The sequence below is a fragment of the Puma concolor genome, chromosome D4 (assembly GCF_028749965.1).
Source record: "Puma concolor isolate L17-30 chromosome D4, mPumCon1.1.hap2, whole genome shotgun sequence".
NCBI classification, from domain to species: Eukaryota; Metazoa; Chordata; class Mammalia; order Carnivora; family Felidae; genus Puma; species Puma concolor.
Window position 1 is genome coordinate 94,651,412 of NC_141679.1, and position 25,410 is coordinate 94,676,821.

Sequence of the window (25,410 nt, forward strand, 5' to 3'; positions counted from 1 at the left end):
CTTCCCGGCAGGCCCGGCCCCATGTGTGCCCCGTCTTGTGCAGGCTGGCCAATACAGCCATTGTCCTTCACGCCGGTCCCAGCCCCCCCAGGCCAGGGCTGGGCGGCTGCACCCAGGAACACCCGCGGGCCTCTGGCCTGCCAAGGGCAAGCGTGCATCTGCTCTGCCGGCCTCTGGAAGGCGCTGTCCTGTCCCAGCCACCGTTCTGCCTCTAGCCCTGCTGCTCCCTCTAGTTGTGACCAGTGCCCACCCCCCACCCCACGGTTGCCATGAGAACCAGGCACACGGCAGGAGGCGGGGGTGGCAGCCAGGCCATCCCCCTTTCGGTCTGGAAAGCCTCCCCTTCCCCAGTTCCTGTGCCTAGACTAGTCAGTTTCTCACCCTGGAGGCTGAGGGCAGGGGCTGGGGACCAGGCACCAAGCTGATGTGGTAGGGACTTCCTTCAGCCCACAGCCTACGAGATCTCCTGTCCTCGTGGAGCCCAGTAAATGTGCGGATCGGGCCGACACGAAATGAACTTGCCCAGGGCCCTGGATCTAATGGACCTACGCGGGGCAGGTCTTGGCCTTTGGAGCCAAGGGCATCCATGACTCAACCCTCTGCAGTTAGACGGTTCCCCAGCTCAGCATCTGGTTTGGGAGGGGCTGGTGGGACTGGAGAATGGAGATCACCATGTGGTTTGTAAGTGGCCCACGTGCAAACCTGCCCAGGGCAGTGACAGTCCTCCACGCACCTCGACTCTGATCCCAGGGAGCCTAGGAGCGTGCCCTTGCCCTGTAGAGCCCCGGCAGCCTGGGGACAGGAAGGCTGCAGGCCCCGCTCAGCCATGCCCATCTGGCCCCAGGAACCTTCAGAGCTTGGCACCTCCAGCCTGGCGGAGCGGAGCAGGGCCCAGCGGGGCTGGGAGCAGCCCATCTGCTCCTGCGAGGCCTCAGCGGAGGTGTGAATTCCGGAGCTTGGGGCTCCTCCAGGGTCCTGCTCTGAGGCCACGGCCAAGCCACCAGCTGCCCCCGGGGTGGGGGCTGGCGGGACCGGCAGGCTGCTCCCTGGGTGTGGGTACCCCGGTTGGAGCCCAGGCCCGCACCCTGAGAACGAGGGAGCGCTTGTCAGCTGGCGCTCGGCACAGCCCAACCAACTGCCAGCAGGCCACACGGGTCCCAGGCCCACCGCACGGCCCCTTTAAATGCGGCCCCGCCGGCCGCCGCCAGGGGCAGCACTGAGCAGCCGGCGGCCTCCGCGCCGCTGCCTCGAAGCTTCTGCCGGTGCCGGGGACGCCGCGGAGCGGAGAAGGCGGAGCGGGCGCAGGCCTGCGCAGCCCACCGGGCGCGCGCGGCGGGGAAGCAGCGCCCAGGTAAGGGATCGGGGGCCGCTGCCCCACGGGCCCTGTCATGGGGGGAGGGGGGGCACCCGCAAGGATGGGGTCCTACTTCAGAGCTACACCGGCGGGTCCTCACTCCGGGCGCTCGGGGCGGGGGCAGGGCTGGGCTGGGCCGCGGGGAGACCCGCGGGAGGGGCGCGTTAGGCCTGGGGCCCCTGCAAGGGCCGACCGCCCCCGTGCCCACGGGGAGGGATGTCACCCAGCCCAGCTCCATCCTTACCGCTGCAGAGGCAAAGCGGAGCTGTCACCTCCCTGGGGCGGAGCTTCATGCCCTGTCATCGGACCCCCAATTCCAGCCTGGCTTTGAGCTTAAGATGGAAGGGAGTGGGAAGGGGACAGTCCTATGAGCAGGGACAGAATTGGGGTGGGCGCAAGGCTGCGATGGGACGGGCCGCTGGGACTTCATGGCCCTGACCCAGAAGGGCAGCCCTGCCGGCAGAAAGCCCCTGGCACACCTGGGACACAGGGTCGGCCTGACCAGAGACCCTGGCAGGTGAGGCCCCCCCCCCGCCCCCCGTCCCCCGCCCCGGGCTTCCCCCAGCTCGGCCAGGAGCACGCTTCCCCAGCCTGTGTGAGGTGGGGGCCCTGTCAGCACCGTCTGAGACCCTACACAACCTGTCCAGGCCCCGGGTACCACAGAGGGGCCGGTGGCCCAAGTCTCAGCATGAGCCCAGTGCAGAGGGGTGGACCCCCGCCCAGCCCCCATTGCGGGGGCAGCAGAACCTCAGGTTGCCATGGAGCCTTCCTGAGCTGCTGTGGAGAGGACTCTCTCCTGAGGAGAAGCAGTGAGGGGGGCGGTGGGGGGGGGGGCTTTACCCGCCCACCACCCTGCCTCCCCTGCTTGCGGCCTCCTGGCCCCATGCTGCTCTGGGGAAGAGGGGCGGCCCTGAGCTGGTGGCTCCTGCCCCGACATGGTCCTGCGGCCGGCACCGGTTTCTGAGCTGCAGAGCACAGGCCGCAAAGCTGGGGAGGCTGCTCCCCGGGCCTTGTCACGACGGCCCCAACAAGCTTAATGGGTTCCAACCACCCTAAGACACCAGGGATCAAAAGAGGTTTCTGCAAGGGGAAGGGGGCTCTAGGGCCAAGGGATGTTCTTTGTGGCGTGTGCTGGCCTGGGCCACACAGAAGGGCGAGGGTGGGGCAGGCCAGTCTGTCAGCCTAGGGGCGGTGCCTGGACCTGATGGGGCCATCTCCATGTCTGCTGGGGCCTCAGGGCTGGGGCTTGGTTCCGGGGACTGTTCCCAGGGCAGCCACCACTGCCATACTGGGGGAGGGTCTCCATGTCCCACCCGGTCGGCAGGTGGCCAGGGAGACTCAGCAACTTTGTCACGGTCCAGGGACTCCCCCTCAGACCACACCACCAGAGGGCTTGCTCTGCACTGGGTGTGAGGACGGGGCTTAAGTCACCCATGAGTGTTGTGAGGCAAACACCCATAAAGAAATTTGTAAATAAGGTTTCGCGGGAGCCTACCGTCATCCCAGCTGGGAACACACCCCCGTTCTTCCTGCCCCAGGACACAGCTTCTACCCAAACCTGCCGATGGTAGTGGGGGGAGGGGGAGGCCCCCCGGGGCACGGGCCTGGCCGCAGGAGCTCGGGAACCACAGCGACGGCCATTGCCTTTCTGCCTGATTGGCTACATCCCAGCAGAAAGTGGCCTGGAAAGGGTGGCCCGGGGCAGGGGACAGACCCTGAGTAGCTGGACGGCTGGGTTCCTCCCGCAGGTGCTTCTGACGCCGGCATGGAGCAAGTGCCTGGGGCCTCGGCCACCGCGGGCAGCCAGGACTGCTCCGCCCACTGGGTCCCAGGTAAGTCAGGCCAGCATAGGGGTGTAGCCAGCTCTGGGTTGCAGAGGGGTCACCCTGACCCGCATCTCCCACCAGGGCAAAAGCCCGGAAAGGCAGAGTGAGCTGCGACCGCCAGCCTGGGGACCTCTTTTAAAATGACCCGCACGGACCCGCCGGACCTGTTGGTGTCGACCGTGTACCAGGACATCAAGGTGGCGGCCCCCGGGCCCGCGTCGCGGCGCCCGCCATGTGAGCGCCCCGTGCCCCCGCCAGCTGCGCCCGCGCCTTTCAACAAGCGCCACTGTCGCAGCTTCGACTTCCTGGAGGCGCTGGACGGGGAGGCCATGGAGGCCCGCCCCGAGCCGCCGCCCCCGGAGCCGGCCGTGCCGCGCGCCCGACCCCGCGATGGCGAGCCCCGGCGCCGCGCCCGCTCCAAGAGCGCGCCCCGCGCGACCCCGGGCCTGGCGCCCGCGACCGCCTCGCCGCCGGTGCTGCCGCGCCGAGGCCGGGAGGCCCAACGGACAGCGCGGGGCGAGGCATCGCCGCATCGGGAGCCCGCGTACCCGGCGCTGCGCGCGCTCGCCAATGAATTGCACCCCATCAAGCTGCAGCCGCAGCGGGGCGGCCCCGGCCGCATCGCGCCCCTCTGCGCCGCCACGGGCCGCTGCGCGCCCCCCGAGCCGCCCGCCGGGCCTGCACCCCACGTCCGCTGCCGCCTGGACATCAAGCCGGACGACGCCGTGCTGCAACACACCGCCCGGGGCTCGCGGTCCTGCGGGCCCGCGGAGACCATGCCCTGGGCACGCCCTGCCCCGCAGCTCCACGGCCTCACGGTGCCCGGACCTCGCCACGTGGCGCTGTCGCGCACCCCCACCCCCAGTGACACGTACTGCGCGGATCCGCGAGCGCTGTACTGCGACGGTCCCCTGCCTGGGCCCCGGGACTATACGGAGCGCCGAAGTCTGCCCTTCACCACGCCGCCGGGTCCCACCCAATTCTTCTACACCGAGGAGCCCGAGGGCCACGCTGGTGGCTTTACGGCCAGCCCTGGGCTGCCCTTCGACGGCTACTATGCCAGGCCCTTCCCGTCGGAGGAGCCCCCTGTGCCCAGCCCAAGGCGCGGCGGCGGCTACTACGCAGGGGAAGTGCGCACCTTCCCGGTCCAGGAGCCGCCCTCCCGTTCCTACTATGGGGAGGCCGCTCGAGCCTACGGCCCGCCCTACGGCCCGCCCTGTGGCCCCCGCTATGTTCCCGAGGAGCCGCGGGCCCACCCCGCTCTCCGCCCCTTTTACACAGAGGACTTCGGGCGGTACCGCGATCGCGATGTTCTAGCTCGGACTTACCCACACCCACGAGGCAGCCCCGCCTGGAGTGACTGGGGCCTGCGGCCTTACCGCACCCTGCAGGTGGTGCCTCCCCCGGACCCTGGCCCATTGCTCGCCTCTTGGCACGGCGGCACCGGCACCAGCCCGCCCCGGTTGGTCACTGACAGCCGCCACTACTCGCGCTCCTGGGACAACATCCTGGCGCCGGGGCCGCGCCGGGAGGACCCCCTGGGCCGCGGCCGCAGCTACGAAAACCTGCTGGGGCGAGAGGCGCGGGAGCCGCGAGGCGCATCCCCCGAAGGCCGGCGTCCGCCCGTCGTCGTGAACCTCTCCACCTCGCCCAGACGCTATGCGGCGCTGTCTCTGTCCGAGACGTCGCTGTCGGAGAAGGGCCGCGCGGGCGAGGGCCCGGGCCGCAACTGGTATGTGACGCCTGAGATCACCATCACCGACAACGACCTTCGAGCCGGGGAGCGACCGCCAGCCAGGGCCTGGGAGCTGCCCGGAGGGCGACCCCGGCCGTCTCCGCCCGCCGCCCCAGATGGGCCCACTGGTGGCCGCCAGCGCAGCCTCGAGCAACTGGACGAGCTCATCACCGACCTGGTCATCGACTCTCGGCCCCCCGCGGGCCAAGCCCCGGAGCCCGCGGCCAATGGACTGGGCCGCCAGCTGCGCCGCCTGCTGGACTCCAGGCCCGCGGGCTCCGGGGCACCCGCGCTGGCGCCGCGCTCGCCACCCGCGTCCGCCGGCAGCGCCGAGGAGCCGGCCGGCCAGGGGCAGGCTGCCGACGCGTCCCCGGAGCCCAGCGCCGACGAGGACGACCTGATGACGTGCTCCAACGCACGCTGCCGGCGCACCGAGACCATGTTCAACGCCTGCCTCTACTTCAAGTCCTGCCACAGCTGCTACACCTACTACTGCTCGCGCCTGTGTCGCCGCGAAGACTGGGACGCGCACAAGGCACGCTGCGTGTACGGCCGCGTGGGCAGCGTGTGCCGCCACGTGCTGCAGTTCTGTCGCGACAGCGGCCCCGTTCACCGCGCCTTCTCGCGCATCGCGCGTGTCGGCTTCTTGTCGCGCGGTCGCGGCGTGCTCTTCCTGGGCTTCCCGAGCCCTGGCTCTGCAGACAACTTCCTGCGCTTCGGCCTCGAGGGGCTGCTGCTGTCGCCCACCTACCTGTCGCTGCGCGAGCTGGCCACGCACGCGGCGCCCCTGGGCAGCTACGCGCGCGAGCTGGCGGCCGCCGGGCGCCTCTACGAGCCGGCCGAGTGCTTCTTGCTCAGTGTGTCGGTGGCCGTGGGCCCCGGCGCCACGCCCCCCGGCACCTCCGCCCGGCCCGTCCCCGCACCGCGCAGCCCTGGGCCCACGGTGCGTAAGTTCGCCAAGGTGGCGTTGGCGGCCGGCAGCCCGGCTCGACCGCCCCCGGCTCGAGGTCGCGAGGCCGACATGGAGACGCTGATCCTGACTCCGCCGCCAGGCACCGCAGGCCTGGACCAAGAAGGCGAGGCAGGCCGGCGCGCGCGCGAGGTGGCCTTCATCCACATTCAGCGCGAGCTGCGGCTGCGCGGCGTCTTCCTGCGCCACGAGTTCCCGCGCGTCTACGAACAGCTCTGCGAGTTCGTCGAGGCCAACCGGCGCTTCACGCCCACCACCATCTACCCCACGGACCGGCGCACCGGCCGCCCCTTCATGTGCATGATCATGGCTGCCTCCGAGCCGCGCGCACTCGACTGGGTGGCCAGCGCCAACCTGCTGGACGACATCATGTGAGCGGTGGGGTCACCCCCGGCCACCGCCCAGCCCGCTCAAACCCCGCCCAGTCCACATTGGGCCCACCCCCGGGCTCCACCCAGCCCGCTCAGGCCCCGCCCAGTCCACGTTGGGTCCACCTCCGGGCTCCGCCCAGCCCGCTCAGGCCCCCGCCCAGAGCACATTGGGCCCACCCCAAGGGCTCCGCCCAGCCCGCTCAGGCCCCGCCCAGTCCACATTGGGCCCACCCCCGGGCTCCGCTCAGGCCCCGCCCAGTCCACATTGGGCCCACCCCCGGCTCCACCCAGCCCGCTCAGGCCCCGCCCGTCCACATTGGGCCCACACACACCCCCCCCCCCGGGCTCCGCCCAGTCCACACTGGGCCCACCCCTGGGCTCCGCCCAGCCCATTCCATATTGGGGCCTCCCCGGGCTCCGCCCAGTCCGCCTAGGGCCCACCCCCGAGCTCTGCTCCGCCTACTCAGACACCGACCAGTCCACCCAAGGCCCACCCGGAGCCCCACAAAGCCCTCTCTGGGCCTGCGCAGTCCACCTAGGGCCCACCCCCAAGCTTTGCCTGCCCACCCAGACCCCGCCCAGCCCACCGGGAGCCCAGCCCAACCCCTCAGGCCAGGCCGTGCTCTTCTCGTCTTTCTTCTGTTCGCCACAAGCTCTGCCCAGGTCCCGCCTCATTGAGTTCGCCACAGACCCCGCCTTTCATTCCCCCTCCTCCGGCTCCCAGCTCCCAGCCAGCCCTGGGGCCTCCCCGGAGGTCGGTCCTCAGCCGCTTGGTGCTCCCCGCTGGGAGGCGGGGTGGGCCTGAGGACCGCCCGACCCTGCCTTCACGCGGAGGGGTCACTACTGCAGACCCCACCGCGAAGATCCGGTCAGTCCATTTCCTGACGTCCGCAAAGCCTCCCTGCAACCTCCCCAACCCTGGTTCGCCCTGACCCAGGAGCCCCGGTTGCCCAAAGCCTCGTCCCGTCGCTTCAACGGTCCCCCCACCCGCCTTCTGTGGTTTAGGGTGCATCCTGCTCAGAGGCCTTTCCTCTCTGGCGGACACCCTGATTAGTCCCAGTGTGTTCGTGTCCCGAGATGACAAGGCTGGAGGGGGCCCCAGCAAGATAAGAGCACGGCTGGACCCTGAGCCCGCACACTGGCGACAGAGTCCACACATTGGCGACGCTACCCGCCCTCCGGTCCTCTCACCTCCAGCCGCCCTAACATGGGTCCTACAGGAGGGTTTGGAACAAGCAGCAGTGGAAGGGGATAGTCGGAGGTCTTCAACCAAGGCACAACACACCCAGACAGAGAGAGGGGCCTGGGTGGGGTGGGCGAGAGGATGTGGGTGGGGGCGCTGGCAGGATCCGGCCCAGAGCTGAGAGGTGAGGAGTCCTGGCTGGGTGTGAGTCGGCTGCCGGCCCACACGGACAGGAGGCCCCTAGGTGGGTGCCAGAACAGAGCGGGCGGGGGTGAAACCGGCAGCGCAGGCCCTAACCTCACAGGGAGGAGGGAAGCAAATGCAGAGGGCGGATGAACAGGAGGAACCACACATGCCCAGAAGGGGCTCGTACCCACTAACGTAGGGAGGACAAAAAGATTGGACTGCAGGGAAAGGGTGCCGGAGCGAGCCAGTTGACCAGGGCAGGGGACGACTGGAGGTGTGGGGGCTTGACTACACGAACATCCCGCATGTGCTCGCTCTGGCCTTGCCCTGTGCTGAGGCCTAGAGACCCGAGGCAGGGGACTGGGCTCTGTTCCCGGGAGCGCACACTCATTGGCCCACAGCCCTAGCTCCAGAAGGACAAAGTGAGAGGGGACTAGGCCGGCCTGGCAAGCTCCTCCTGGGGCTCCCAGCACTCCCTAACGGGGCCAGGAGAGAACATCAATTGAATTGTGAACGTCCCCCACACCTCTGTTCCCGGCTCTCTTTCCGTGCCATGCACCCTAGCCCATCCCACAACGTCTGCGCGCCAACCTTGGCCTATCAGCCTAGCGCATTTGCATCGGCCACGCGCCCCGCTTGCCCTACCCGCCTTCGTGGCCTCCCAAGTCCAGCCGCCATGCCCCCTACCCTAGGACCTCAGCTTTCAGCCCCACGCCTGAGGGCCGGCTGGCCAGGAATGATCCTGGCTGGACTGGGATTATTTCCAGGGGGCGAATGCTTTCAAACCAAGTAAAACAACTCGAATGTAGCCATTGCTTCCTCCTTGATGGCGGGGCAGGGGCAGTCCGTGGGTGGGACTGGTGGGACTGGGAGAAAGGCCCTTGACCACGCTGAGCTGGGCAGGCGCGAGAGGGAAGGGAAGAGGGCCTTGAGGCCTTGGGACGCCTTGGGAGGGAGGGGGAGGCCTTGGGACGCGGTGGGGGACAGGGAGGGAGGCCTTGGGACGCCTTGGGAGGGAGGGGGAGGCCTTGGGACGCTGTGGGGGACAGGGAGGGAGGCCTTCGGACGCCTTGGGAGGGAGAGGGAGGCCTTGGGACGCGGTGGGGGACAGGGAGGGAGGCCTTGGGACACCTTGGGAGGGAGGGGGAGGCCTTGGGACGAGGTGAGAGGAGGGAGAGGGAGGCCTTGGGACGCGGCGGGGGACAGGGAGGGAGGCCTTGGGACGCCTTGGGAGGGAGAGGGAGGCCTTGGGACGCTGTGGGGGACAGGGAGGGAGGCCTTCGGACGCCTTGGGAGGGAGAGGGAGGCCTTGGAACGCGCGTTGGGAAGACGGAGGGAGAGGTCTTGGGACGCGGTGGGGGAGGGGTCGGGACGGGCGCTTGTCGCTTGGGCCTCATGAGCCGCCCAGCCCCTCTAAAGGAGCCTGCCACCGTTCCCGCTACCCACTCCGCCTCCCAGTCCCCACTAAAAAAGAACTGCTAAGTTAGCTTGATTTAATCACCGCCCACTCCCGGGTCCCTGTTCCCCTTTAAGCGGGACCGGCGTGGCCTCAGAGTGGCAAGGAGCTAGGTTGCCATTGGCCAGTCTGTGTTGTGGGTCGGCGACACGATTGGCTGAAGCTCCGGGCCCGGGCAGCAAGGCCCCGCGGGATTGGGCCCGGGCTCCCAGGGCCCGCCTCCCGCACGGTCGACTCGACCCAGGGTCGCTGCGGGAAGGGCCGCGGGCTGCCGGGGCGGGCGGGCTGCCGGGGCGGGCGGGCTGTGGGAAACATGGCGGCGGCGGACCTCGCCCAGATAGCCGATGTGGACATCGATCCCGACGGCGTCTTCAAGTACGTGCTAATCCGAGTTCACACGGCGCCGCCCTCCGAGGCCCCGGCCGGGAAGAGCAAGGAGATCGTGCGGGGCTATAAGTGGGCCGAGTACCACGGTGAGGGCGGGGCCGGCCGGCGTTTTCGGGGCGGGGCTGAGGGCGTCCGGGGGCGGGGCTGAGGGCCCTGGGCGGGGAATGAGGCGGTGTCGAGAGAGGCGGTCCTGTACCCGGTCTGAGGGCAAGGGTCCTGGAGGGCGAGGGGCCGCCATGGCGCGACCCGTGTCTCCTAGTCCCAGGACTCCTGCCCGGGTGCACGCCTTCCTCCTTTCATGGCGTCCCAGCCCGGAGGGGCTCCTCTCCTGGGGAAGGAGCTGCCCAGAGCCGGAGCTCCAGATCCCGCGGGCCTCCGCGGGCCGTGGCACGTGCTGAGCCGCCTTCCCTGTCCCAGCCGACATCTATGACAAGGTATCGAGCGAGATGCAGAAGAAGGGCTATAGCTGTGAGTGCCTGGGAGGCGGGCGCATCTCCCACCAGAGCCAGGACAAGAAGATCCACGTGTATGGCTACTCCATGGTGAGCCCCCGGCCCGCGGAGGGGGGTGGGGGGGAGGGACCAGCTCTCACAAGCCCTCACTGCCCCGCGCTGAGGACACCTGCGGCACTGGGGGTTCTCCGGCTGTCTGGGCCGCGGACCCCTCCCGCCAGTGGCTTCCCCATCTGCCACGAGCAGTGGGAGGGAGGCCGCTGCCTGCCCCTCAGCCACAGTGGGCCTCGTCCCGGTCCTCCACGAGGCCTGGCTGGGCCATCCCCCCGTCCCGTCACCAGGCCACAGTGGAGACCCAGGGGCATTCACACAGCCTCTCTCGGCACCTAGGATAGGCCGCGCCCTGGGCCGGAGGGCCCACGCGCAAGGACTGCTCACCTTGGCGGCCAGCTTACCCTGGGCGTTCAGGGAGGGCTGGCCACGTCCAGCTCCAGCGGGCCCCCTCCATAGCCGCCTCCTGGGTGCTGCTGCCGATGGACGCCCAGAGCCAGGACGCGGCTGTGAGCGTCGGCTTCTGTCTTCAGGGTTATGGTCGTGCCCAGCACTCAGTCTCCACTGAGAAGATCAAAGCCGTGTACCCGGACTACGAGGTCACCTGGGCCGACGACGGTTACTGAGGCCTGCCCGAGCGACCCACTATACCCCCTGGCGCTATGCACCCCGGGCCAGGCCTTGGAGACCAACAGCAGCCGGGCCGAGCGCCCAGGTTTACCTCACCTGCAGGAATTAAAAACGTTATCACCCCTGCTCTTCCTCAGATGTGTGTGTGTCTTGATCTGTCTGCTTTCCGGTCACCCCTGGGGACCCCTGGCCGGAGGGTGTGGGTGACAGAGAGCTGGAGGCGGCCCTGGTAGCCGCAGGGCCCCTACTGGCTGTCCCTCACCTGGCTCCACATCTGGGGGCCCCGGAGGGGGGTGGTGGGGGGGGTGGCGTGCACACTCAGCCCTTTGTGCTCTGATAAGGGGGCCCCTGGGCTGCTGCCCCCATTTATGGCCTGATTGCTCCTCTCCACCCCTCCTGTGTCCAAGGACATCTGGGAGGAAACTGTTTGATGAGCCCTTGCGCAAGGAGTTAGCACCAGGTCCCCCAGGGCCAGCTGACATCAGTGTCCCCTCGTGATCTGCCGTTTGAAGTCACGTGAAGTTTCCCAGACCCCTTGTGAGACCGGGTCCCATGGCACCCGCCCTGCAGCCACAGGCTCTGAGGGTTCAGGCTTGGAGCCGGGAGCCCCCCTCCAGGACCCCCTCCTCTCCTCCCAGTGCAGGGCTGAGGGGGGACGAGCTGTGGCAAGTGGATGTGTGGATGAGGGGACAGCCGAGCACAGCTGTCTCTGTGGCTCCCCGTGAGCACGGGTGCCATCTTGGCGCAGGCCTTCCGTGAGCTCACGGTGGCCTCTCCAGGCTGTTGTGACCACATCTTAGTGATGAGGAGACAGGATCTGGTAAGACCGAGGTCACATGGTGGTAAATGCCCTGTGCCCGGCAGCACCCGGCCACGCTAATCAGAACAGTTGTTGATGAATAAATGATCGTCCCTTACAAAGGAATAAGCAAACAGGCAGCCACAGACTGTGGTGGGGAAGGACGAAGTCCCTGGTCACTTGGGTCAGGGAGGCACGGAACGTGGGGCTGGGGGCACAGGTGGGGGGTGTGTGCTGGGCTCCTGCCCCCAGCTCTGGGAGACAAAGCCCGAGTGGGTGCTTCCTCTGGTGGGCCCTCCGCCAGGCAGGGCTGGGGCGGTGGGCGTGATGACTGAGGCCTGACCTTTGGTCAGAAGGATCCGGGCGGGTGGGAGCCTACCTGGGCCAGGGGCCCCTCTCCTGGACGCTTTTACAGTCGGACGTTCGTCCTCATCAACACAGGGCGGGGCCTGCTGACGGGCAACGGGTACAGAAGGGGCCAGGTCCCCCCCTCAAGCAGAGCAGACTCAGCCCGCGGGGCCACAGGCAGATAACCGGGCGAAATCCCCGCGAGGCCGCCTGGAGTGCGCGGTCCCTCCGCCTCACTCCCCTGGCCCAACCATGCGTCTGCCCCGCCACCTCCTGCTGGCCTTGCTCCTGGGTGAGTGTCAGGTCTCCTCCCCAGGAGAGGGGCAAGGCCCTGGGTGGCCTTCGGGGGGTGCCCAGGACAAGCCTTTGGGGGCCTGGGGGTTGCCCCATCGGGGAAGGGGCACGAATTCTGCTTTACCTGGCCCCAGTGTCACCCGGGTCCCAGGGCAAGAGGGCCCTGGAAGCAGAGCCTAGTCTGCCACTCTTGGACCAAATGGAGCCTGAGGGGGCTGGGGGCATTTCCTTGTTGGGTTCCTGCTCCCTTCCTCGGGGGGCGTCCCATGTCGGGGACCGTTGGTCCCATGCTCACAACCCCCCGCCCCCATCCTGACGTGCAGCCCGCCTCTCCCGGGCCAGGTGTGCCCTGCCTGGCCCTGACCGGGAGCCCCCAGCTGGCAGGACCCAGCCCCCTCCCTCCCTGACCTCTCATCCTAGGCCTCAGAGCAGGTGAACAGTATCTGGGCCGCCTGGGATTGGGGGGGGTCACCCCGCCCCAGGCCACCCGCCTGTCTCTCTCCTAGCAGCAGGGCCCCCAGGCCGGGCCTGGGTCCCCAACGACTGCAGGGCCCCCAGCGAGGCCGCATGCAACTTCGTGTGTGACTGCCCAGACTGCTCCGACGAGGCCCAGTGCGGTGAGCTGGGGCCCGGTGGGGCGGGCAGGGGGCGGGCAGGCCAGCCCTCTGCAGACAGCCCTGAGCCCCCCACTTTCCAGGTTACCACGGGGTCTCGCCCGCCCCGGGCGCCCCCTTCGCCTGTGACTTCGAGCGAGACTCCTGCGGCTGGCGGGACATCAGCACCTCAGGCTACAGGTGGCTGCGAGACCGGGCAGGAGCCACACTGGAGCCTCTGGGGCCGCGCTCAGACCACACTCTCGGCACAGACCTCGGTGAGGCCCTGGCGGGTGTCCGTGATGCCCCCTCCCCCCTTCACTTCCAGCCCCATTTCCTGACCTCTCTGCCGGCCAGGCTGGTACACGGCTGTTGGCACGCACCGCGGGAAAGAGGCGTCCACGGCAGCCCTGCGCTCCCCTGTCCTGCGCGACGCCGCCCCCACCTGTGAGCTGAGGCTCTGGCACCACACGGCCACCAGAGGTGGGTGCCCAGGACTCCTCCACCAGGGTGGGTCGCCCCGAGGGGAGGGACTGGGAAAGGACGGAGGGCCGCCGCTGAGACCGGGAAGGTACCTCAAGGGAGGGACAAGGGTCCTAGGGCAGGGCACAGCCAGCAGGCTGCGGGAAGCAGCGGGGCCCAAGCCGCCCCAGGACCCCCCGCCCCCCCACTTACAGATGTGGCTGAGCTGCGGCTGGAGCTGACCCACAAGGCCGAGACGCTGACCCTGTGGCAGAGCTCTGGGCCCTGGGGCCCAGGCTGGCAGGAGCTGGTGGTGGCCACTGGCCGCATCCGGGGCGACTTCTGGGTGAGCTGGGGGTGGTCTGGATGTGGAGGGAGCAGGGAGGGTCTGAGCCCTGACTTAAGTCCTGAGGACCCCACTCTTTTCAGGTGACCTTCTCTGCCACCCGAAATGCCACCCACAGGGGCACCGTGGCCTTGGACGACGTGGTCTTCCGGGGCTGTGGGCTGCCCAGTAAGGCCCCCGTGCCGCGGACCCACACCTGGGGGGCAGTGGGTTAGCAGGACCCAGATGGCCTTGAGCCTCTCCCCCAGCTGCCCCGGCCCCCGGGGTCTTGGGGTCACGGTGACGGGCTGCCCCTCCCCCATGTCAGCCCCCCAGGCACGCTGCCCCCTGGGGTACCACCACTGTGGGAACATGGCCTGCGTGGAGCCCCACCAGCTGTGCGACGGAGAGGACAACTGTGGGGACGGCTCAGATGAGGACACGCCCACCTGCCGTGAGCTGGAGGGGCTGCTGGGGGTCACCAGGGAGCGTGACGGAGCGGGACAGGGGGGGTACGGGCCCTGCCGGCAGCCTGACCCTGCTTCCCCCACAGGCCGCCACACGGCCACCGACTTCGAGACGGGCCTGGGCCCGTGGAACCACTCGGAGGGCTGGGCCCGGAACCACAGCGCCGGCCCCAGGCCGCCAGCCTGGCCGCGCCGGGACCACAGCCGCAATAGCGCGCAGGGTGAGGCCCACGGGGGACCACCGGGGAGCGCCCACCGGGGCCCCGCCCGGCCACCCCGGCCCACGTCTGGTGTCTCCCCAGGCTCCTTCCTGGTCTCCGTGGCCGAGCCCAGCGCCCCCGCTGTCCTCTCCAGCCCCGAGTTCCAAGCCTCAGGCCCCCACAACTGCTCGGTGAGGTGGGTGGGGGACACGGGGCCGCCCGACCTGGCTGCCCAGGCCCGGAGGTCTCCCTGACCTTCCCTGGCCTCTTCTCAGCTTATCTTCTACCACTACCTGCACGGGTCTGAGGGTGGCTGCCTCCAGCTGTTCCTGCAAATTCAGAGCCCAGGCTCCCCTCAGGGCCCCGTCCTGCTGCGCAGGCGCCACGGGGAGCTGGGGGCCGCCTGGGTCCGAGACCGGGTCGACATCCAGAGCGAGCACCCCTTCCGGGTGAGGCCCGAGAGGGCGGCGGCCAGGGAGGGGTGGGCGAGCAGGAGGTCCCAGAGGGCCCCCCGCCCCCTGGAAAGCTGGGCAGGGGAGATCAGAGCCCCCCCCCCCCCCCCCCCGACCCCAGGCTGTGTCAGCAGGAAGCTCTGGGAGCAGGCCCAGGGAAGGAGGGGTCGCTTTCAAGGCCTGCGTGGGGGTGGTGACAGGGGAGGGTATCCGGTGACACGAGGCGAGGCCAGGCAGGGGGAGGGCTGGCGGAGCCGACCTGGGGATGACAGAAGGGTGCCGGGGGGGGGGGGCACACCCTGAGTCCCCTGTGCCCTCAGATTCTGCTCACTGGGCACACAGGCCCAGGCGGTGTCGTGAGTTTGGATGACCTCATCCTGTCGGACCACTGCCAGCCAGTCCCAGGTGGGCCCGCTGAGCCCCTCCCTCTCCAGGAGAAGCACAACCCACACCCCTGACCCCTGTTCTGTCCCCACAGAGGTGTCTGGATCACCTCTTGGGCTCTGGGCCGCAGCCCCCTGGCGCCAGCCGTCCAGCCTGCGGCCCCGGGACTTCTGCGAGCCGGGACATCTTTCCTGCGGGGACCTGTGCGTCCCCCTAGAGCAGCTCTGTGACTTCCAGCAACAGTGCGAGGGGGGCGAGGATGAGCAGGACTGTGGTGAGGGGCGGCCGGAGCTGGCGGGAGGCGGGGGGGCCCTCTCTTCCTCCAGACCCTCCCCGACCCTCCCTGCTACTGCCCTTCCAGGCACCACGGACTTCGAGCCCCTCACAGCGGGGGGCTGGGAGGATGCCAGCGTGGGGCGGCTGCAGTGGGGGCGTCTCCTGGCCCAGGAGAGCCGGGGCCCTGGCGCAGGCGCCCGCAGGACCGCTGCTGGTGAGGCCCAAGTCCCCCCATCTGCGAACTGCACCCCCAGAGGGGACCTCGCTGTGCCTCCTCTCACCAAGGAGTGTGCCTGCCCGGGGCGGCAGGGTGAGGGGGGCAGGGGGGGGCCCTGGCAGGAATTGGCTCTGAGAGGCCTTGCTCTTCCTCAGGGCACTTCCTGGCCCTGAAGAGGGCCTGGGGACAGCTCGCGGCAGAGGCCCGGGTCCTCACACCTCCCCTGGGTCCTTCGGGCCCCCGCTGTGAGCTCCACATGGCTTACTATTTCCAGAGTCACCCCCAAGGTACCCCCCCCCCCCGTCCCTCTGGCCCACCCCGCCCCGAGGCACCCTGCGGGAGGGTGGGGGAGGAGGGCTGGGCAGACCCACAGTGACCCCCTCGGCCAGGCTTCCTGGCCCTGGTCGTGGTGGAGGACAGCAACCGTGAGCTGGTGTGGCAGGCCCCGGGCAGCAGCCAGGGCTGGAGGATGGACAGAGTCCTTCTTGGGGCACGCCACCGGCCTTTCCGCGTAAGGAGGGCCGCCTGGGGGGCGGGGGGGGGGGGTGGGTCACAGAGCCAGCGCTGACTCGACAGCCCCCTCCCTTGTGCTCCTCACGAAGCTGGAGTTTGTCGGCCTGGTGGACTTGGACGGCCCTGGCCGGCAGGGCGCTGGAGTGGACGATGTGACCTTGAAGGACTGCAGCCCCGTGACAGCCACTGAGAAGGACTCAGGTCCTTCTGCCCGCTCCCAGCCCCTACCCGGGGGCCTCTCCCCCCCGCCCCCTGTCACCACCTCGAGGGACCCTGGGAGCCCCCACCCCAGAGAGCAATTCTCACACCCTCTAGGGACACAGGGCGGGTGTGAGGGTGCTCGGGGTGTGCTGACCCCACCGCGGCCCCGCCCTCAGAGGTCTCCTGTAACTTCGAGCGGGACATGTGCGGCTGGTACACCGGCCACCTCACAGATGCCCACTGGCGCCGGATCCAGAGCCACGGCCCCGGGTACGACCACACCACAGGCCGAGGTAGGGCAGGGGCACCCAAGCCCGGGGGGCGGCTCTCGGTCTGGGCCAAGCCCCTCCTGGAACCGGGGTCTCTGCAGCTCAGCCCGGTGTCCCTGCCGCAGGCTACTTCTTGCTCCTGGACCCCACGGACCCCCCAGCCCGGGGCCCTGGTGCCCACCTGCTCACCCAGCCCCAGGTGCCCACAGCTCCTCAGGAGTGCCTCTCCTTCTGGTATCACCTCCACGGGCCCCAGATCGGTGAGCGACCCTGGTGCTGGGCAGGGCCTCCCGGGTCCGGGGCTCTGCAGGGGCGGAAGCCTTCAAGAGTCGGGCTCTGGTCCCCTCCTACCCCCGCGCCCCTGTCTAGGGACACTGCGCCTGGTGCTGAGGCGGGAAGGAGAGGCAGACACGCTCCTGTGGTCACGGACCGGCACCCACGGCAACCACTGGCATGAGGCCTGGGCCACCCTCCACCACCAGCCGGGCTCTGGCACCAAGTACCAAGTGAGGCCCCACGCCAGGGCGGTGGGGGGCAGGGCCAGCCCACAGCCGCTCACCCCCTCTGTCCCCAGCTGCTGTTCGAGGGCTCCCGGGACGGCTACCACGGCACGATGGGCCTGGACGACGTGGCCCTGCGGCCCGGGCCCTGCTGGGCCCCCAGGCGGTGCTCCTTTGAGGACTCAGCCTGTGGCTTCTCCAGCGGGGGCCAAGGCCTCTGGACGCGCCAGCCCAATGCCACGGGCCATGCCGCCCGGGGCCCCCGCGCTGACCACACCACGGGGACGGCTCAAGGTTCGCATCGGGGGTGACGGAGGGGTGGGCAGAGGGGGCCACATGGGGGCTGACGCTGGCGCCTCCCAGGGCACTACATGGTGGTGGACACGAGCCCCCAGGCCCTGCCCCCCGGCCACGTGGCCTCCCTGACCTCAGAGGAGCACCAGCCTCTGGCCCGGCCTGCCTGCCTGACCTTCTGGTACCACCTGAGCCTCAGAAACCCAGGTGAGGGGTCTGCAGCCCGGGGCCCCCGAGCGGCCAACACCCCCCCCCCCCCCCACTGCTGCTGACCTGGACTGGTCACTCGGCGTGGCAGGCGCCCTGCAGGTCCACGTGGGGGAGGCCGAGAGGCAGCAGGTGCTCAGCATCAGTGCCCACGGAGGGTCCGCCTGGCGCCTGGGGAGTGTGGACGTGCAGGCCGAGAGGGCCTGGAGGGTGAGTGCTGGGGGCAGGTGACCTTTCGCTTCCGGGGCCCGCCCGGACCACGCACGAGGCTGCCCTGCCCTGTCCCTGCCCAGGTGGTGTTCCAGGCGGTAGCCACCGGTGTGGAGCACTCCTATATCGCGCTGGACGACCTGCTCCTCCAGGACGGGCCCTGCCCTCGGCCAGGTGGGAGCCCCGCGGCCGGGCCCCGGGCCCCCTTGTGACTGACCCGCGGCTGGTACCAGCTCCAGTGCGGACCGGCAGATGCCTGGCCTGGCCCCCTGGCCCCCTGGCCCCAGCAGGACACAGAGGGGAGGCAGCAGCGCTCACTGGCCGGGCTCCCCGGGGGCGTGGGGGCACCCCTGCTCACTGCCCAGGTCTCCCGCAGCTTCCTGTGACTTTGAGGCTGGCCTGTGTGGCTGGAGTCATCTGGCCTGGCCTGGCCTGGGAGGATACAGCTGGGACTGGAGCAGTGGGGCCGCACCTTCCCGCTACCCCCAGCCCCTGGTGGATCACACTCTGGGCACAGAGACAGGTGGGTCCGAGGTGGGCAAGGGGCCCCGGGGCCACACACACACACACCCCGGGGGGGCACGCACCCCCCCCCCCGCCCCAGGCCAACCGGCCCAGCCCATGGGGGCTCCCATCAGAATCAAGGGCCATGGCCAGTGAGCCAGGCACCCTGTCCCTCTCACCTCCAGGACACTTCGTGCTCTTTGAAACCCACATGCTGGGCCCGGGGGGCCAGGCAGCCTGGCTGCACAGCCAGCCTCTGCCCGCCACCGAGGCCTCCTGCCTCCGCTTCTGGTACCACATGGGCTTCCCGGAGCACTTCTGTGAGTGGGGCCGGGCCGGTAGCGACGGGTGCTGGAAGCAGCGAGGGCGGATGGGGGCAGCCCTGCCCCACCGGGCTGGGGACCTGAGCCGCCCCGGCCCCCTTCTTGCAGACAAGGGCCAGCTGCGGGTGCTCCTGAACAGCGCCCGGGGCCAGCTGGCCGTGTGGAGCATGGGCGGGCGCCTGCGGCACCAGTGGCTGCTGGGCCAGGTGGAGGTGGCCAGCGCAGAGGAGTTCCAGGTGAGGCCGGGCTGCCCGGAGCCTGGCGGTTGCGGAGGCCCCAGGCCCCGCCCTCCTCCTCCAGCCTGCGCAGCCAGCCCCCTCTCCCTCTGGTCAGATCGTGTTTGAAGCCACTCTAAGCGGCCAGCCAGCCGTGGGGCCCATCGCCCTGGACGACGTCGAGTATCTGGACGGACGGCACTGCCAGCTGCCTGCACCCGGCCGGGGTAAGTGCTCCCCAGGTCAGCCAGCCCCGCCCCAGATCCGGGACTCCGTCAGGCTTGGCAGCCTGTGGCTTGCACGGCTGCCCAAGGAGCCAGGAGAGCCACCAAGGCGGGACCTGCCCCGCCCCTCCCCCTGCCCACTGTCCCCTCCCTTTCTGGGCTGGGCCACCCCTGCCCTTGGTCCCTCAGGAGCTGAGTCGGCTCTCAGCCGGCCTCTGCACTCCACACCCACTCCCAGACCCTGGAGGAGGTGCCCAGCGGGCCGGCGGCCGTGGCCAGCCTGCCTGTGGAGCCCACGCGGCCCACTGTCTCTTTGTGATGGAGGGGCGGCTCTAGCTTGAGGCTGTGACCCCCGCCAGGTCTGGAGCCTCGTGCTGGCACGACCTGCCGGGGTTTCAAGGATGGGACGTCCCAAGTGCCGCCTCAGGGGACAGGGCCGACAGGCAGGGCTTGAGTCCACGGGCTCACGCGGTCCTCGGACCACAGGGGACACGGTAGTGGCCACATCGGTGCCAGCCGCGGTCGGCGGTGCCCTCGTCGTCCTTGTCCTCCTCGTCCTGCTAGGACTGGCAGGACGACGCTGGCTGCAGAAGGGGGGCTGCCCATCGCGGGGCGAGACAGCGGCTGTGGCCCCCGGCTTTGACAACATCGTCTTCAATGCGGTAGGAGCCCCTGGGTAGGGACAGGTGGGCAGGGCCGACCGGGGAGAAGCCCCCTGGTCCGCTCTCCCTGGCCAGGGCCGTCCACACGCGCAGCGGCCACCCGGCAGTCAGAGGCCCCTCTCCTTCCTCCTAGGACGGTGTCACCCTGCCGGCCTCGCTCACCGACAGCCAGTAGATGACGCAGAGAAGACTCTGGCTCCTCACAAGAGGGTCGCCCCCCGCCCCCTTCCCCCAATCCCTGGCAGACAGAGCCCAAGGAACAACCCCTGCCCCTCCCCCAGGACACACTGAGCCCCCACGCAGTCACCCGGCACCGAGACTGCCACCCGCGTGCCTGGGTACGGTCCTCACCCCAACAATAAACGCCCTGGTCCCCGAGGGCAGCCCCCGCTTATTGGCTGAGGTCTGTGCACCCTGCTCTGTCAGCGGGAAGGTGGGCTCTTGGGGATCCCCAGAACTGACCCAACCTGCCTGAGAGGACGTGCTTGGGGGCACCTCCCACAGGTCTCAGTGACTCAGCTGACAGGTAACAGGCAAGCCACACGGGACGGGGCCGAGGGCTAGAGGCACCAGAGGCAGATACAGCGGGACCCCGAGAAGCCCCTGGCCGGGCAGGCACCCCAGCACTCAGGCCGTCCAGCCCAGCCTGTGGGAATCTGACCCAGGCCCTGTCCAGCCCCTGCCTCGCTGGGTGATTCTAATTCAGGACAGAGAGAAACCCCGGACACGGACTGACTAGCAAACGCTGAAGCGGCTGTCAGGGACATAAAGCCGGTCTGGTGAGGAAACGCCCTGCTTTGTCCGTGACTCCACATAAAGGTCCCACGTCCACTGTCCCATGGTAAAGGGTCCGTGCCATTAAGTGTCCCCGAGCTCACCACCCCGTGGGCAAATCCGAGTGGTCCCCGGAATGATGTGTCTCAGAGGTCACTCGGTGCCCTGGGGATGCCGCTGAGGTCACTGGAAGGCAAACCCAAGGCTCCCGCCCTCCCGACCTCACGGGGTCCAAGGATGAAGGCAACCCCCCTCTCTCGGAGGTGTCAAGGCCCCTGGTGTGCCTGCATTCCCTCCTTGCCTAGTACAACGGAGTCGAATCTTCCTAACCCAGGGAGGGTCCCCGGCTCTGCTCTTCCACCAGGGAAATTTTTTTTAAAAATTACTTATTCATTAAGTAAGCTCCAACCAAACCCAACGTGGGGCCTGAACCCACGACCCCTGAGACCAAGAGCCTCACGCTCTGGGGCACCTGGGTGGCTCAGTCGGTTAAGCATCCAACTCTTGGTTTCTGCTCGGGTCACGATCTGCCATGGCCTCATGAGTTCGAGCTCTGGGTCAGGCTCTGTGCTGACAGCGTGGAGCCTCCTTGGGATCCTCCCTCCCCGCTTCATTCTCTCTCAAAATTAATAAATAAACTTTAAAAAAAAAATCACACGCTCCACTGACCGAGCCAGCCAGGCACCCCCACAGGAAGTTTTGACACGGCCCTGCCTGGGCCTGGAAGGTCCCACTGGGCACGGGCGTCCTGGGGAAGGGGAGACAGCCACACCTGCACAGCCAACTGCCCCCTCCTGCCTGGGGTGAGACCACGTTGCCGTCCAGCCCACTGGAGACTCCACGCCAGGGGAGGGCACGGGTCCGGGATCAAGGGGCTGACTAAAGCCTGTGGCCTGTCCCAGCAGACGGTGACGAGGAAGCGGCACCGCACAGGGTGACCTTCAGGGTCCCTCAAGTACTCCCCAGGGCACGTCAGGAGAACCCTTTCTTCCCTACATCGTGGGCCAGAGAGAGTCACACGCGGGGACCCGGCAGATCAGACCGGACACCAGCAGGAAGGGCAACACGTTTATTAGCTTCTCTAAAAGCCGACTGGAGAAGACATCTTCTCTTCTGGGTCAGGCCACCCCACCCCACAGCCCCGCCAGCGTGAGGTGGTCCCGCTCAGAGCTCCCCGGGGAGCCGCCCCGAGGCTGGGCAGACACCAGGGATGGGAAGGAAAAAAAATCAGGAGAAGCAATACTTTGCAAGGTTTTGTTTGACAGCAGGGTAGAGGGGGTTCCCGGGCAGGGCTGACGCCCCGCGTTCCGCTCGGCCACGTGAAGAGACCACGCTGGCACCGGTGGTCAAGGGGAACCAGCCAGGCGAGATCAGCCGGAACGCACTGATTTCGAGGCTTTGTGTTCATTTCGCCCTGGGCCCCTTCTCAATCGGCTTCCCGATATCCTTCCCCCGGAGCTTCAGGCCTGAAAGAGCCATTGGCCCGCTCACCGCCACGGCGCCCCGTCTGGGACCCAAGAGGCGGGGCGGCGCCACAGCATCCCACCCATCCGCCCTGACACGGCAGCATTGCCCGCACGACCTTCTCCATGGGAAGGAAGGAAGGAAGGAAGGAAGGAAGGAAGGAAGGAAGGAAGGAAGGAGGGAAGGAGGCGGGAGAGAGCAGGGAGGCGGAGGGTCACCAGCAGTCCTGGCTGGGCTTAGCTCCCCACGTGTACCTGCCAGCCCCCCAGCGGACAGGGCCGACGCCCCTCCCAGAACCAGAACTGGGACTCCAGCGCTCTGGGAGCTCCCCGTGCTGAGGGCCATGCTGACACCAGAGAGGAAGTCAATGCCCATGGCAGCAGGGGAGGGGGGGGACACAAGTGCCTGAACAGGAGGGCCACTGAGCCCTCTGTCCACAGGCCCAGAGGGCGCTGGCCAGCAGCAGAGGCAGGGGTAGACAGGATGTGAAAGGTGAAAGCAGGGGAAGGCGCCCAAGACGGTGCCCTCATGAGCTTCTTAGGGGTCTGGAGAATTCCACGGCCTCAGGGGCCATCCTGTGCTCAGTGAGGGCACCTGGTCAGAGGGCAGCAGCGGAGACCCAATAAGGGACCTAAAGACACTCACCGATAGCTCTCTCGATCTTGCCCAGAACCTGATTATTAGGAATGGCCCGTCCGCTCTCATAGTCCGCGATGACTTGTGGCTTTTCGTTGATTTTCTAAAGAAACGTATCACACGCATAGCGGTTCGGTAAGAAGAGGCCACGAAGCTAGCACACAGCCAAGGGAGTCGCCACAAGCACCACCTTCCAGGCAGCACGCGGCCGAGGGCCTTACTGAGCAGCTGGGGCTACACGCGCTGGAAGCCACCTCATGCTGGAAAGGAACTTACATCCGCCCTGACCCGGCTTCCAGAGAGAATCCCAGGGCCAAGGGCAAACAAGGCCTTGAGTCCCGACCCCCTCCCCCCACCCCCTCCCCCCGCCAAGCCTGGGAGGACGACCCTGCCGCGCTCACCGTGGCCAAGTCCTTCTGAGTCAGCCCCTTGCTCTGCCGGCCTTGCTGGATCACCTTGCCCACCTCCAGGGTCACCCGGTCGTGGTGCAGCTCCTCAGTCTCCCGGTCCAGCTTGGCCGTGTTCTTGGTGATCGAATGCTGTTTGTTCTGGCCGGCGGCCCCTGGACCAGCATGCGACAAAAACAGAGGACAGGGTTTGCAACAAACCCAAAACAAAGCCGTTTCAAGACGGGAACCAGGCATGACAAGCGACCTGTGCCAGGGAGACACGGGAAGCCAGGTATCCAAACACGGGGAAGTCACAGGCTTAAGAGCACGGAGTCCAGAATTCTGTCCTCACTACAGGAAGTGAGCACAGCTGCTCAGCTGAGACCCCAGGCGTCCCCCAGCCCCGCAGCGGCCCCAGCTGCCGGCAGCCGCCCCGACACCCCTGGGGACAGCACAGGCGAGGCGGGCGCCTGTCACAGAGATGCCCCGACAGCGCACCCTTGTTTTGTGAGGAAGCACAAGTACTCACACTTCTTGGAAGTCTCCACATCTTCTCCCCGTCTCTGAGCTGCTAGGATAGCCTAGAACGTTCAGAAAAGGGTTCTGGTCAAAATCGGCTTTGGCAGGGTCTGGCAAACACCAGCTGAGGCCGCTGTTAGCCGGACAGCACGCGTGCCCACGGCAGGTGCCTCTGGAGCCCGGGGAAGCCCGGCTCGGAGCTCACGGCCCCAGGCACTGCTGCGCTTCCAGACTGACAAGCTCGGCTGGCGCGAAACCCAAGCTCACCTCGCAAAACCCTCCCTCTGCTATCAGGTACGAGGTACCCCCGCGCCCGCCAACCCCACCCCTCGCTTCCTCACTGCGGACAAGCACAGGCTGACGGGTTCCTCTGAGAAATCCGTGCTCACGGCGGACCTACTCCTCCACTAGGCTCTCCTGCAAAACCAGGAAGGAAGGTCAGGCGCTGGCCTGGTGCAACCTTCCTCCGTGGACCTGACTCCTGAGAGGAGAGCCCAGCCCCCAGACATCACCAAGGAGAGCAATAGCCTTCTGTCTACGTTTGCCAAAAGTTAACGCGACGCATTTCTTGACAGTTCTGACGCTTCGGAGAAGTGACCGGGGCCCTTCTGAGTGTGATACGTTCAGAGATGCTTTCTAGACGTGTTCGGGTGATTCCTAGCTTATGGCTATGAAATTTCCTCTGGGGAAAAAAAAAAGGAACAGCAAATTTGGTTTTGACCATGCAAATGATAAGGTCAGGGCAGGTCAGCGACTGCCAGGTGCCAGGGCTGCACCCAGTCCTGGCCCAGACCGGGCACCAGGGCGCAGGCCCCAGGCCCGGCAGAGGTGGTCACTAAAGCTTCACAGGTGAATTCCGCATAGATTAACCAAGCTAGAGACCGGTTACCAAGTACCTCCCAGGGCGTGTCATCTACACTTGAAAGACCCAGAAGCACTGGGTCTCTAGGCCACCTCAGCCCAGTCACAGGGACCCCCGATGGCCTGAAACGCGCCTCCGCGATGCTCCACAGGCAGCGTCAGGCTGCCCAGGCATCTGCGGGAGAGACCCTGGGGGCGTCCGGACCGCCTCCGCCCCCTATCTGCACCGCGGTCCCCAGTCCCCGCCCCCAGGTCCACCTCTTCAACCTCACCTGGTCTCCCATCCCCCCCATCCCGGCTGTCAGAGGCCGCAAGTCCACCCTGTCCCTGTCCCTATTTACAGCCTCACCCCCGGACCTGTGTCCCTGGCTCCAAAGACTGCTGGGCCCTTCCGCACCCACCCCAGCGCAGCCGGTCCACGCCCCCACCATCTCCCTCACCCCTCGGTCCTCCCACCACGCCGACCTGTCGTCCCATACCCTGCGGCCGGGCCCTGGCCCTTGCCCGCACCCCGCCTCTGTCGTAACTGTCCGAGCCCGGCCATTTTCCTCACGCCGGTCTCCTGTCTCCTAGCCCCGGCGCCATCCCCTCACGCAAGCCCCTTGCTGATCCGCCGCCCCCTGGCCCACCCAGCCCCGGTCCCCACCCTGCCCCTAGTCCCCGTCCCCACCGGGTCCCCCATCCCCGGGCTCCCCGCCCCGCGGCCGCCCCGCCCGCGCGGCCGCCCCCGAGTCCCGAGGCCCACACGGCGCCGCACCTGCTTGGACTTGGCCTGGGCGGCCGTGGGGCCCTTCTTGCGCAGCACCGTCACCGTGTCCCAGTCGCTCTCGGCCATGGCGGGCAGGCAGGTCCGGCGGTCCGTCCGGCGGCTCCGCGGCAGCTGCTCGAGACCCGGCGACGCGACGTCCCCTCGTCGCTCGGCCGCTTCCGGCGCCCGCCGCCGGCCCGCCCCCGCCTCCCCATTGGCTGGCGGCTCGGGGGGCGGGCACTTCCCTCTTCTCAAGGCCAATCCGCGCCCGGCTCGTCCGAGGGATCGGCGGGCTGCGCGCGACGTGGGGAGGGAGGCGTCGGGGCCGTGCGCGGCCCGGGCGCGGAGGGTACTCTGACGGCGCCCTGGGCTAGGCCCGGGGACGCTGGCGGCAGGGCGAGGGGACGCGCGGTGGGGACAGCGGATCCCCGCTGGGGGGAAAGTGGGGAGGGGCGACTCGGGGAGGAGAGGGGGCACCG

General features: G+C 68.4%; 4 protein-coding genes across 8 annotated transcripts; 3 read left to right on the top strand and 1 right to left on the bottom strand.

Annotated features, from left to right (window-relative positions):
• The first annotated feature begins 259 nt into the window (after nt 1–259).
• On the top strand, nt 260–8,433 carry AJM1 (apical junction component 1 homolog). 5 transcript variants are annotated; one of them, XM_086684545.1, is made up of 3 exons: nt 260–1,351; nt 3,103–3,186; nt 3,262–8,433. In XM_086684545.1, the coding sequence occupies exon 3, from the start codon at nt 3,321–3,323 to the stop codon at nt 6,258–6,260; it is 2,940 nt and encodes a 979-aa protein (XP_086540671.1). In that variant the 5' UTR covers nt 260–1,351; nt 3,103–3,186; nt 3,262–3,320; the 3' UTR covers nt 6,261–8,433. The 5 variants fall into 5 exon arrangements, with proteins under 5 accessions (XP_086540671.1, XP_086540670.1, XP_086540673.1 ...); XM_086684546.1 differs by lacking the exon at nt 260–1,351 and adding an exon at nt 1,470–1,871; XM_086684544.1 differs by having other exon boundaries at nt 3,103–8,433.
• Nucleotides 8,434–9,339: 906 nt separating this feature from the next.
• On the top strand, nt 9,340–10,737 carry PHPT1 (phosphohistidine phosphatase 1). The gene is made up of 3 exons (XM_086684555.1): nt 9,340–9,554; nt 9,886–10,010; nt 10,505–10,737. The coding sequence occupies exons 1-3, from the start codon at nt 9,395–9,397 to the stop codon at nt 10,595–10,597; spliced, it is 378 nt and encodes a 125-aa protein (XP_086540681.1). The 5' UTR covers nt 9,340–9,394; the 3' UTR covers nt 10,598–10,737.
• Nucleotides 10,738–12,000: 1,263 nt separating this feature from the next.
• On the top strand, nt 12,001–19,928 carry MAMDC4 (MAM domain containing 4). Its single transcript, XM_086683962.1, has 29 exons — nt 12,001–12,040; nt 12,549–12,659; nt 12,740–12,913; nt 12,993–13,118; nt 13,313–13,443; nt 13,527–13,611; nt 13,751–13,876; nt 13,976–14,110; nt 14,192–14,280; nt 14,365–14,538; nt 14,862–14,946; nt 15,020–15,199; nt 15,287–15,415; nt 15,574–15,705; nt 15,808–15,929; nt 16,021–16,132; nt 16,309–16,425; nt 16,527–16,661; nt 16,771–16,907; nt 16,976–17,195; nt 17,265–17,402; nt 17,494–17,612; nt 17,696–17,786; nt 17,989–18,135; nt 18,302–18,436; nt 18,548–18,675; nt 18,773–18,881; nt 19,365–19,540; nt 19,674–19,928. Exons 1-29 carry the CDS (start codon nt 12,001–12,003, stop codon nt 19,713–19,715), a joined length of 3,645 nt encoding a protein of 1,214 aa, XP_086540088.1. The 3' UTR covers nt 19,716–19,928.
• A 1,440-nt stretch (nt 19,929–21,368) lies between these two features.
• EDF1 (endothelial differentiation related factor 1) lies at nt 21,369–25,117 on the bottom strand. Its single transcript, XM_086684553.1, has 5 exons — nt 24,941–25,117; nt 23,333–23,384; nt 22,816–22,976; nt 22,424–22,517; nt 21,369–21,780 (listed from the first exon to the last, which is right to left on the bottom strand). Exons 1-5 carry the CDS (start codon nt 25,016–25,018, stop codon nt 21,719–21,721), a joined length of 447 nt encoding a protein of 148 aa, XP_086540679.1. The 5' UTR covers nt 25,019–25,117; the 3' UTR covers nt 21,369–21,718.
• Nucleotides 25,118–25,410: the final 293 nt, after the last annotated feature.

Coding starts and splice junctions, on each gene's coding strand:
- PHPT1 (XM_086684555.1), top strand. CDS start 9,395: ATGGCGGCGGCGGACCTCGCCCAGATAGCCGATGTGGACATCGATCCC. Junction 9,555..9,885: donor TAAGTGGGCCGAGTACCACG/GTGAGGGCGGGG, acceptor TCCCTGTCCCAG/CCGACATCTATGACAAGGTA. Junction 10,011..10,504: donor ACGTGTATGGCTACTCCATG/GTGAGCCCCCGG, acceptor TTCTGTCTTCAG/GGTTATGGTCGTGCCCAGCA.
- AJM1 (XM_086684544.1), top strand. CDS start 3,321: ATGACCCGCACGGACCCGCCGGACCTGTTGGTGTCGACCGTGTACCAG.
- EDF1 (XM_086684553.1), bottom strand. CDS start 25,018: ATGGCCGAGAGCGACTGGGACACGGTGACGGTGCTGCGCAAGAAGGGC. Junction 23,385..24,940: donor CCCAGGCCAAGTCCAAGCAG/GTGCGGCGCCGT, acceptor TGAACGTTCTAG/GCTATCCTAGCAGCTCAGAG. Junction 21,781..22,423: donor CAAGATCGAGAGAGCTATCG/GTGAGTGTCTTT, acceptor TGGCTCTTTCAG/GCCTGAAGCTCCGGGGGAAG.
- MAMDC4 (XM_086683962.1), top strand. CDS start 12,001: ATGCGTCTGCCCCGCCACCTCCTGCTGGCCTTGCTCCTGG. Junction 12,660..12,739: donor CTCCGACGAGGCCCAGTGCG/GTGAGCTGGGGC, acceptor CCCACTTTCCAG/GTTACCACGGGGTCTCGCCC. Junction 13,612..13,750: donor CCGGGGCTGTGGGCTGCCCA/GTAAGGCCCCCG, acceptor CCCCCATGTCAG/CCCCCCAGGCACGCTGCCCC.